Here is a 12179-nt window from a genome sequence, read left to right on the forward strand (position 1 = left end):
AATATTTATCAAATTAAATTAAAATTGTGGCATAATAGGCGTAAATCATTTAAATGCATTTGTGGAAACTATAAGCCATATATATATAAACTACCCACTCACAGATACGCAATTGAAACGAAGTCTCCGAGCCTTGCTTGACCCTGTACGTCCTCGGGATACGTTTTCCTTATATGTGTACTTACTAATTAACTTAGTTTAATAACACATAAACGGTAACTTAAATAAAACCTCCGTAGATTGCCCAAACATAAGGTTTGAATATAATATTGATCTATTCGACGTCACGAACCTACACATGTCGACCACACGTCGGCCAGAGGCCGGACGTGCCGCCACGCACCTACACGCCAAGCACAGGGGAGCTACCCACACGCACCCACATGCCGCGAGTACAAGCATACTCAACTTCTTCACGAGCTCCTACGTTTTGCAGGTTGAAGGTCCAACTTCCCAAGCTCATATCGAGCCTGATTCTCAACCAAATTCAATGCTACAAAGACGAAATTGAAGCTAGGAATGTAATGAATTGATCTATATTTACTGAAAGTTCAATTGTGGTCCGTGTTGTCCAGAAATTTGGCTTAAAAGTGGCCAAATGGCCATGGTCAACTTTTCCCAGAAATATGGGAATTTCTTCCCAACTTTCAGAGTTGATTTCTAACTTGATAGTTAACCAAACTTAGTGATTCAAAAGCCATTTTGAAGTTAGGAATATAGAGAACAAGTCTATACCTATTAGGAGTCCAGTCATAGTCAAGGTTAGCCGGAAAAAAGAGCTGACAGTGACCAAATGGTCACAGTTCCTTTGTTGGAAAACTGAGCAATCTCCCCCCCTCGAGCTTTCTGTGCTAAAACGTTCACTCAAAACATGTACACGAGATCAAAATCAACCCATAGAAATGAAATGAAGGATCTTAGGATTTCCCGAGGCTTAGCTAAGCCGTGAACGGCCTGAAAATTGTTGAACCAAAACTTACCGAGTTGGACCTTCAGAGTTGGTGAGTCAAAAATCATCCGTTCTCGAATCTGGTTGCATGGTTGTGTTCGTGGGGTCAAGATGAGTTCAATGGTATAGTTTTCAAGTCACGTTTGAAGGGTTTAGTGTTCGTTTGATAGGGATGCAGAGTAAGATAGTGAGAGACCTTCGAAGAGAGAGAGAAGACTGAGTTTGATTGGTTGGTGCAAATGAGAGTGATGAAGTCTGATTGGGTGCCACAAGGAGGGAAAAGATGTGAGTGGTGGAGAGTGAAACCGGGAAAGGAATGGAGAGGAGAAATGGTGGAATGTGATTGGTGAAAATCAAATTAAATAATTTGATTAGTAGTTAATTGGGAGACAGGATCCATTTTTTAGAGATTTGATGGATTTTGTACAATTTAAAATGCACAAAATCTGCCTCTTTGGCAGCGTTCTGACATTGTAAATTTGTACGCGCATGTACAAAAACATTTGTAGTTAACGTACTTTAACGAAGCGTAATTTTTTTGTTACAGATTCGTTTCGAGTCTAACTCGCGTCCACGCATTCGTAGCGATGAGTACTAATTTAGTACGAAACTAGGAAAATGAAACTGAAAGTCGAAAACCACGTCCATGTCAGATTCCACTTTTGTCCAAAAAAAGGTAAAATCGTCAACTCACACCAACGAAAAAGAAATTACAATGAAAAGTAGGGATGGGTCGTCACAACAAAGGTTGGTTGGCTAGACCATTAGCTCAAATTAGGGTTTAAACAGTTTTTAATCGTCACCCGATGGAGTTGCTAAAATCTAGGTACAACCTTAAGGTTCGGCCTTTCGCCTTCGCGAATAGGTTTGAGGTTTCCTAGATAAGGCGTTTGGTTGGATAAATTCCTAATTGGTAAGCTTTAGTAACTAAGTTTCTCAATGATGTCAAAAATGTTCAATATGAAGCAAGGAAAATTGGTGTAATACTAAGAAGTGGGTCGATGATGTACTGAACTTTCACAATTTGGTGATATCCCAAGTAAAATTTTGGGAAATGACGCCTGGATGTACGTCCTTGAAACGTACCATATTACTTCCTTTCACTACACCACGTGCTAATAGGTTTTCACAACTTTCTCGATACTCAATTCACTCTAACAATGAGAGATTAACTCGTACTTAGATTCTAATGTTTGTCGGTGGACGCGTCCACAAGAATGATTTGTCGAGAACGTTTGGGTTACCTAATTGGGTAATATGGTTAACACCACTAAGAATTTACTGTCCTAAGACAAGGCTTGCTCCTAAATTTCCATGATTTAGGAGCTTCGACTTAGATAGTCATTGTTAGTTAGTCTAACAGTCGCACTGCTAATTAACGCACATAAGATATTTTAATATTGTTCACTACCCTGAAACTGTAAACTGACATTTTGGTATAAAGGTATCACTCCTAGATACTAGCACTTTTGTCTGGTATCAGAAATCAAACCGCCTGAATACTGGTTGACAGTTCTTGGATATCGGATAATATCGTCAATTAGTAGCACCACCATAGGCTGATTGCAGGTTAGAGCCTACTCGGATGGATGGTTTTGGACGATTGGTAAGAAACTGGTCCTGCGAGGTGGTTTAGTTGATTCTAGGGAAAATACTTGCTACGCGGGGATTTCTACTAACTATAGGTATAATAACTCATATTCCCATGCCTATACTTATCAAAATGATGAGTATAGCACCAAAAGAAGTTCTGGAAACCAGTGTTGGTTGAAATTTTCCAAGGTTGGAAAAAAGGAATTTGCTAATAATCTACCTTAGAACAGACTTCAAACGAGAGTCGATCTTCCTCCTAAAGATCCAGAATGATCACTAGTGTGTTTGAAAAGATTAGTGTTATCGGGGACCAAAAGTGATTGTCCCAAGATGTTCTTCCGTTGAGTGCTACCCTTTTAGCACCACATTGTCACACGAGACATTTCTAGAAATTTCAACGAAAAGAAAAACTTCATTGGAATTCAGATAGGTGGTATACTAATGAGTACTGCCAAGGAATCAAACTAGTCTTGGTTCCTAACTTGGAATGGTTAGAAGATAATGATGGATTGATTGGTAATTCTCTAGTGATACATAACCATTGATACATTAGCCTGGCTGCAGGGCTAACAACTCATTTCCAAAACAAAATTTTCCTTGGCAAGGTGGTTTGTCGTTTATAGCTAGGGGCAGTCGCCAAAACGATTTTCTCGAATGTCAATAAGTCACCTAATCCACCCAAAACTTAAGAAAACCTAACACGTTTTTTGTAGTTGACGAGGTGGCAAAATTCAACATTTAGGCTAAAGAATCGAGAATGCTTACGTCATACGTGTGATGAATGCAATACTACCTAAACTTATGCTCTGATACCAAACTGACACACCCTGACCCAGAATGTCCACCTAGACTCCGAATTGAGTTGTGTTGGCTAACACACGGAGGGTGACGAAGCCATAAAGTGTAGTGATGTGGAAATGTGAATAAATTTAAACCTAAAACTTGGAAGGGTGAAAAACAAGGGTAAATGGGCCTAAAAATAAAGTTTGTAAAAACCTTTCTAAAAATATTGTAACCCCTCACCATAAAACAAGTATAGTTTCCAAATGTCCAAAATCACAAAATCTTAACAGTAATATAAGTAAAATCAGGTGCTCAAACAATCTATGCTAGCACATAAGTCAGAGTCACATAATGCGACCTGTACGACTGAACTAATGCTCATCAATCTATGCTAGCACACGAGTCAGAGTCGTCTAATACGACCTGTACGGTAGGACTACATGTAATCGTAATATACGCTCTAGTGCTACAATCATGTGAAGACTGGTGCTATTCGCAGTCACCTACGAGTAGGAGTTGCCTAATGCAACCTGTACGACAGGACTGGCATTTACCCAAGGCGAGCGTGCGGTGCAGAGGTGAACATATATGTGAAAGGCTGGCCTTGGCCTAGGGCGAACACTAACACTGGGGTGCAGCAATGATGAGCATACTACATGAATATAAGCATGCAACAATGTTTCGATAATTCTAATCAACATACTATCACTCATATCCGTAGATATAATTATGGCATCAAAGATTATAAGCATACCTAGCATATTTCATAAATTCCGTCATTTCGCTAATTCTTATAAACTTTAGTTTAATCCAGGCGTATGTAAAAAATTCTTTTTTGAATGTATAAATGGAAACTATCAATCATACACACACACACACACACACACATACCATAAAAAGGAAAAGACCCACTCACTTGAAGTCTGTACTACAACTCCTTAGCACGAATATCGAGGCATCATGAACGATCGTCGCCTAGAACAATTATCAAATCACGTCTCAAAATTCTTATCGATGGAACACATAACTTACATAAAATACATCCCCAAGGACGTTCTAGAATGATTTGTAACCTATTGACCAAAAGTCAACCATCGATTAAGGTCGACAGTAGGGACCACTACCCTACGTAACTCGATCCGGAAGATCCACACCTTAGATTTCTGATCCATAACTTCTAAGAGTTTCAATAAGCTTCTAGAACAACATCCTAAAGTTTCGGAACGATCCAACAATCAGATCTCCGTCAATTGCTAGAATTTAGGTGTTCTTGATTCATCCTCAAATCAACTTTGACGCTCCAACCACTGATTGGGCATTGTTCTTGAGCTCAAGGGAAGTTTTTTGATGGTGGAGATCGACGGGAAGGGTTGCAGAAAACAGCGAATTGCCGCTGGGTGTCCTCAAAGCCGTCGGCTTCGTTCCTTGTGAAATCGAGGCCAAAACCCTTGGATTTTTAGTGGAAATGAGAGAATGGAGGTTAGGGTTGTGTATACAAGTAAGGGTTGGGTAGAATTCATCGGAAAAATGGATGAGAATCATCGGAAAACCCTTTAGGTCGAAACTGGGTTGCAGGTCGAAGGGGAACCCGGCCAGTTCCTCTCCTTCCTCCTTTCCCCTTCTTTCTTCTTTCTCATTGTTCAGACTCTCCTCCCTCTTCTCCTGATTGATCCATCCCCTTTTTTCTCTTATTGGACAGCCAATGCCCTTCCTTCTTTCTCTTCTCCTTATCTTTCCGATTGGCCAATACCCCCACTCTTTTCTCTCAACTAATAATAAAGTAATAATGTAATAATTTCAAAACAAATGTATAAAATATAAATTAGAAATTTTTCACAAAAGTATTTCTTGGATTTGTAGTTCCGTAAAATCTTCATCGTAATTCCAATCTTGATTTCGCTTGCGCCTTCGCATTCGTAGTGACGAGCACTACGAGGATATGCTAAAAGAATGTTTCATACATTTCCCAATACGCAGGTCAACAAAAGTTAACACCTTCACCTCAAGGGGTATTTTTGTCAATTCATTCATTTAAAATAAAAAAAAATTGTAAAATTAGGGACGGGTTGTCACAGAGATGTTTAGAGTGGTAATTTGTTGGAGTTTTAGTTGATAAACATAATTTTATAAATATGCAGTTTAAATAAATATAAATAAAGACACTAGGTATGAGAGATCGTTAACACACAGTTCCTCAACCTTTCTTCATCTTCTCACTGCCTCACACTCCTTTTGCCTCTCTAAAATCAGAGCTATTATTACTTGACAGTTGTTGCAATAATATCTCGACATTTGTTACTAGTTTTTTTTAATTATAAAATCAGAGCTATTATTACTTGAGAGTTGTTGCAATAATATCTCTACATTTTCGGTTCTAACAAAAAAACTAGTACCAAATGTCGAGATATTATTGCAACAACTGTCAAGTAATAATAGCTCTGATTTTATAATTCAAAAAAATTTATTAAAAAATGACATCATTGGAATTGGAATTGTAATAAAATACAGGAGGAGGGTGAGTTAGGTTGGGAGCCATAGGAGTAGACCTAAAGTGGGCGATGGTGAGTGCCGAGGTATGATCCCTCCTTATTTTACTCATCCCTCGAACAATTTCGGATTCCATTTGCTTTCTTCACCCTTCATCACCATGTTAGAATGGATAAGGATCCTCTCCGGATCCTTTTCGTAAGGATCCAAAAATCAATCAATCGTGCAGTTAATTTTTATTATGTACTATTTATATATAATTTTAAATTAAAAATTAAAAATAATTTTTAACCGCACAATTTATAATGAATAAACACGATTAATTGATTATCCAGATTTACAAAGAGAATCTGAAGAGAATCCTATTAAGAATCACCCCCCACTGATTCTCTCAATCTCTTTTTTTTCTATTTTTTATTCATTTCAACTTTTCTCTTTTAGAAAGACTCGACTGTTCGAGATTCCTCTTCATTTTTTTTTTCTCCTCTTCAATTTATTTGACTGATTCAAAGAATGTCATGCCTATTATAAAATATTCAGTAAAAATTATTTTTATATAAAATTAATTAAAATTAATGTTATTTAGTTGACTAAGTATACTTTGAATTTTAGTCAGCAAATAGATAATCACAACAAGTGACTTAGTGGTTAGAACGCAACTCTCAACTAGATAAAAAATGTGAGAGATTTTGAATTTGATGTTTCAAGTCGGGAAGTCTGCTCAATAACCAAACCGTTTCATATATAATTAATTTTTTACAAAATTAAAACAAATAAATAAATGATTCGTAGTTCATTTAACGAATCTGTCTATCTATTTTTATGATAACCAAATCATTTTATATATAATTAAATTTTTGCAAAATTAAAAATAATTTATAATATAAACGCTTTTGAGCATAAGCACGAAATTTCAAAATATGGGCTACACAGTGAATTGAAAGAAACTGCTCATTCCTTCATCTTATATTACGATCCCAAGCTCGCTATTCTGACCCAGTCTCTCTGTCTGTGTAGTTTGGCGAGTTAGTAGTTGACTTTAAAGCAAGAAGTAGAATGGCCATGCTGGGTTGCTACGTGTGTGGTGGGGTCCATTTGTTCTTTCTCACACAATGAGATTGCCTGGATTGGAATCATAATATATTCTTAGTTTCTTCAAGGAAAAGATTGAAACTTTGGAATCGTGGGAAACAACCACCGCTTCCATCCAGAGGTCTTTTCTGAGGTTGTTTGTTGTTTGTTGTATTGCGGGCAGCTTGGCTGAATAAAACCAAGAAAAATAAAATAAATACCCACTTCCACTTGACCTGGGTATCTACAAGAATCTTCACCACAGTGAGTTATTCCTTTTTCTTTCTTTTTCTTTTTTGGGTTTTCTGGGTCTCAGAGACTGGATTGCTTCTTGTTTAGTGGAACTGTGGAAGTGAAGTGCTTGAATTTTCAATTGGAATCTTGAAAATCTGTGGGAGGTGGGTTTTATTTAATTTCTTGCGTTTTTGCCTTCTGATTTGAATCATTGACATTGGAAGATTTGAATCATTGCATTAATCTAATAATTATTGATTAGTGGTGATATTTGATCAGTTCTTGCATCATTGACTCGTATGGGATTTCTACGAGTGGAGAACAGAATATAATCTTAATCTTTGCACAGTAACAAATACATACACAATTTAATTCCCGTTTCCTTGCTTTGGTTTAGTTAGTTTTACCTTGTTAATTCCATGAACAGAGTTGTTTGCAATTTCTTCTGTTATTTGTTCATTTGTTCTACTCTGAAGAATTTTGTTTATTATTTTGGGGAATTCAGACAGACTGGGATTTGAAGGCCGGGCACACAAGACTTGAATTCTTGCCAAGATTAATGAGTTTTCGAACCTAAAGGCTGGGGGATACAGCGGAACTGAATCCGGAAAGTGAGGCTTCTGCAAGGGGCTGTAATGGATGATGGTGTTCTGTCACCAGCTACCATGCTGGGAGCTCAACCTGATTCCGCTATGGATTTGGATTTCATGGATGAACTCTTCTTAGAGGGATGCTGGTTGGAAGCAAGAGATGGACCTGAGTTTCCTAATCAGAGCCTCCCCAATACCCCCTTGAACCCCTCCTTTATTTGGCATACGTTGGAGACCAATGGCAATATGTCCATGAACCCGTCTCAAAACAGTAATCAAGAGGAGATGCAAACCCCATTCTTTAAACAACTCGAGGAAGGTCCTGCGAATCCTCAGTCTCCTTGCCAGAATATGATAGAAGATGTTGTGGCGTACTCTGGTCAATCAGAGAATCCTACAATAGGTCGTGAATTGAGCAGAAGGTGGTGGATTGGTCCCACTGGAAATGATGGGTCTGCATCATCTGTGACGCAGAGATTAATGACGGCACTCACGTACATCAGAGAGGTCATGAGAAACAAAGATGTCCTAGTACAAGTATGGGTGCCAGTGAATAGAGGGGGTAGAGATGTTTTAACAACGAATGAACTTTTCTGTCTTGATCCTAGCTGTTCCAGGCTTGCTAAATATCGAGATATCTCTGTTAATTACCAGTTCTCAACTGGGGAGGATTCAACAGAGATGGTCAAGGGGTTGCCTGGCCGGGTTTTCTCGGGTAAGGTTCCTGAGTGGACTCCTGATGCTCGATACTTTACAAGTGATGAGTATCCACGGGTTGGCCATGCTCAACAGTATGATGTAAGTGGAACTCTAGCCCTTCCAATCTTTGAACAAGGTAGTAGGACTTGCTTGGGTGTTATTGAGGTTGTTACGACCGACCAGAAGATAAGGTATCAACCTGACATTGATGGCATTTGCAAGGCACTTGAGGTCTGTACTCTTTCCATGTATCATAATTTCATTCATTTGGTTTTTTTCCTTTTGTTGAGGAGTCCTAATTGATGGGAGGATTTACCTTGCATGGGCTTATAAGAGTTTGGGCTACTCCTCATATTACCAATTGGTTTTATGGTGGAACCTCAACTTTCTTCACCTTTCACATCACTGCAATAGGCACTTGGAGTTTATAAGGTTTGTTATAAAAATTGACAAATAATATTACAAGAGTTTCCCATGATTCTTAGAGATGATATAACTATAATCAAGATGTCGTATCACACTATTTCTTTAGTTTTTGAAGACTTTCAATTTTTCTTAAGGGCATCCTCATGCCAAATCGAACTGTATGCGTGGCATCTAACTTAACATTGTAAAGGTTCTTGCTTTATCTTCTTTTGTGTTCATGTTAATGGAGCAAGTTTCTCTTTTGTTAATCCTCTAAGCCTGTTTTCCAAACTGAGATAATAGTTAATGGATTTAAACTTTAAAAGATATTCCGTCACACCCATGAATTGGAAACTCAATTCTGATGTTTATCACTATGAGCTTCTGAATCAGTGGATATAAACTCCAATTTGAGGATGGACATACGAGTAGAAACCTCTTTTTTCCGTTCCTTTGTTTATTTCGTTCAATTTACTGGAAAAAAAGAGGGAAAACTTATCTTGAGTGTTACGCGGATAAGGTCCTAGAAGAAGACTTTTGAGATTCACATGAATGTTGTTTTCTGATGTAGACAAGCTTTACAATTTGCAGGCTGTTGATCTTCGAAGTTCTAGAAATTTGAGTACTGAAAATGTAAAGGTAAACGGATAGATCTGAAGGAAGCTTGATTTATCACATATTAGCATATTTTGATTTTTGTTCTAAGGTCATTTGGTGGGATTATCTTAGCAGGGGTGTGACAAGCCCTATCACGCTGCGTTACCCGAGATCCAAGAGATCTTGAGATCTGCATGTGAGACGCACAAATTACCCTTGGCACAAACCTGGGTGTCATGCATCGAACAGGGTAAAGATGGGTGTCGACATTCTGATGACAACTACATCCACTGTGTTTCAACTGTGGATCATGCTTGTCATGTGGCTGATCCTTATATCCAGGGTTTTCATGAAGCGTGTTCTGAGCATCACTTGCTAAGAGGCCAAGGCATCGTTGGAAGAGCTTTTATGACCAATCAGCCATGCTTCTCAGATGACATGACTTCCTTTTTCAGGACAGAGTATCCTCTATCTCACCATGCCAGGATGTTCAATTTGCATGCAGCTGTTGCAATACGTCTACGGAGCACCGACATTGGTTCAACTGATTTTGTCCTGGAGTTCTTCTTGCCATTGGAGTGCAGGGATCCTAAAGAACAGAAAAAGATGCTTAATTCACTGTCCTTGATTATACAACAGACATGCCGGAGCTTACGGGTTGTCACAGACAAGGAAGTTGAGGAGGAAACTAAATTTCATGTCAGTGAGGTGATAGTCCCGTCAGATCCTGGACCAAGTAATGTTGCCTGTTTCACAGAGGTCCAACAGAATGGTAATGCTGTCTCAATGTTCCCAAACAAAAAACAACGCAAGGTGCTGAGTGTGAAATTGTCAAAATTAAGGCAGCATCAAGAAGATTCAAACCTAAAAAGTGTTGAGTGTAGAGAAGAGTTTTCTGTTTTGGGTGAGGGTGAGGTTAGCTTTTCAACTGTTGGTGCGAGTAAGACACGAGAGAAAAGACGTGCCAAGGCAGAAAAAGATATCAACTTGCAAGTTCTTCGAAAATATTTTTCTGGTAGTCTGAAAGATGCTGCAAAGAGTATTGGAGGTAAGCATTTCTTGTGATAAACCTGCTTCCTGTTTGATGTTTTAGTTGTGAATATTCGTATGGAATTTTGGTGGCGTTCAGAGTAGTGGGACCAATGTATGTATACTTTGTGCAATTTATGATCGTTTTACTTGTACAATCTGTATGGTTTACATATACACCTTGCAATCTTCCAAAATAAAGTTTCCCACATTAGTATTTTCTGTTTCTCCAGCTAATATCTACTAGCAATCTAATGTCTTGCAGCATTCTATATTTATGTGGATTATGTTGAACTTTCTGCTATGAAGGTTTCATCGTTCAAAATTTTAATGCATTTCTTTTACAAACTGTTCATGTTTAGTTTGCTCAACAACCTTGAAAAGGATATGCAGACAACATGGGATTAAACGTTGGCCATCTCGAAAAATAAAGAAGGTTGGTCACTCTTTACAGAAACTCCAACTTGTAATCGACTCAGTTGAAGGCGCATCTGGTGCTTTCCAAATCAACTCTTTCTATACGAACTTCCCAGAGCTAACGTCTCCAAATTTATCGGGGACCAGCCCATTTTCAAATTCAAAGCTGAGTGACCAACCAAACCAGACAAACTTGTCACCTGAAGGTGGTGTTTTTAGCCCCCAAGCTACCGCATCAAAATCTCCCCCATCTTCATGCAGTCAGAATTCCAGTTCAAGCCAATGCTGTTCCAGCAAGACACAGCAACATCCCTTCTCATGTAACGTTGCTGGTAATGATGATCCAGTTGGAGATAGCTCAAGAGATGGTGTACTAAAGAGGGTTAGAAGTGAGGCAGGATTGCATGATTTTGGCCAAGATCGAATGGAGCTACTGCCAAGATCCCAGAGCCAGAAAATTCTCTGTGAGCAACAAAATCTGCAGTCGATTCCACCTTTGCTGAAAAATAATGGCCGGGTAACTCAAGTAGAGGTTCAAAGAGTAAAAGTTGCATATGGGGATGAGAAAACCCGGTTCCGCATGCAAAGTAATTGGAGATATGAAGATTTGGTGCAAGAAATCGCAAAGCGATTTAGCATACAAGACATGAGTAATTTCGATATAAAATACTTGGATGATGACTCAGAATGGGTGTTGTTAACATGTGATGATGATTTAGGGGAGTGTGTGGATGTATGCCGATCTTCACAGAGCCACACAATTAAGCTCTCTCTCCAGATTTCTCGTCACCATTTGAAAGGTATGATAGGTAGACCGTTGTGATTGTAAGATGCTTCTCTGAGGTTGCAGACACTCAAGTAGCACAAGTTTGCAGTCAACAAAATGGGGATGCATCGGTTAGTTTTAGTAGGGACGTTGAAGCCTGAGTGCATAGATGGGTGCTTGGAGCATATGAAATCTTTGCAATGTAAATATGGAAGGTTTGCATCGTGCGGAACGAAAAGCAAGGCTGCTGGCATGACATAACTATGATCATTCAAATAGAAGGGGAGGGAAGGGGAGAGAGATTAGGAGGGGAGATAATCCTTCTCCATGAAACTGCAGGCTAGCTTAACTCTACATTGTTGGTCTATCAGTATTAGCTAGCCGTAAGTGTTTTCCCCCTTTTCTTTTCTTTCTTTTGTTAATTACAAGTTAGTTGATAGTTGTCTGTATGTTATTTACGTACTTTTTTTGCCAATTAAATAGCCCTGTTTATTTACTTACGTATCTGGAATTGTGCCCTCCGTGAGGGGTATAATTGGAAGAAAAGAAAGGGTACAAT

At 38.7% G+C, this 12179-nt stretch overlaps 1 protein-coding gene across 3 annotated transcripts; it reads left to right on the forward strand.

Moving 5' to 3' along the window:
* The first annotated feature begins 6776 nt into the window (after positions 1–6776).
* On the forward strand, positions 6777–12116 carry LOC103952898 (protein NLP5-like). 3 transcript variants are annotated; one of them, XM_048576805.1, is made up of 5 exons: positions 6777–7281; positions 7623–8637; positions 9403–9450; positions 9541–10456; positions 10800–12116. In XM_048576805.1, the coding sequence occupies exons 2-5, from the start codon at positions 7753–7755 to the stop codon at positions 11675–11677; spliced, it is 2727 nt and encodes a 908-aa protein (XP_048432762.1). In that variant the 5' UTR covers positions 6777–7281; positions 7623–7752; the 3' UTR covers positions 11678–12116. The 3 variants fall into 3 exon arrangements, with proteins under 3 accessions (XP_048432762.1, XP_048432763.1, XP_009362861.2); XM_048576806.1 differs by having other exon boundaries at positions 6777–7147; XM_009364586.3 differs by having other exon boundaries at positions 6779–7281; positions 9544–10456.
* The last annotated feature ends 63 nt before the right edge of the window (positions 12117–12179 follow it).

Source organism: the organism of the source record quoted next, unplaced genomic scaffold (genome assembly GCF_019419815.1).
Source record: "Pyrus x bretschneideri cultivar Hongxiangsu unplaced genomic scaffold, Pyrus_bretschneideri_v1 Contig91, whole genome shotgun sequence".
NCBI classification, from domain to species: domain Eukaryota; kingdom Viridiplantae; phylum Streptophyta; class Magnoliopsida; order Rosales; family Rosaceae; genus Pyrus; species Pyrus x bretschneideri.

Excerpts from the sequence above, each read along its gene's own strand:
- LOC103952898 (XM_048576805.1), top strand. The coding sequence starts at position 7,753 with ATGGATGATGGTGTTCTGTCACCAGCTACCATGCTGGGAGCTCAACCT. Across the intron at positions 9,451-9,540 it reads TGAGTACTGAAAATGTAAAG|CAGGGGTGTGACAAGCCCTA; the intron begins GTAAACGGATAG and ends GGATTATCTTAG. Across the intron at positions 10,457-10,799 it reads TGCTGCAAAGAGTATTGGAG|TTTGCTCAACAACCTTGAAA; the intron begins GTAAGCATTTCT and ends GTTCATGTTTAG.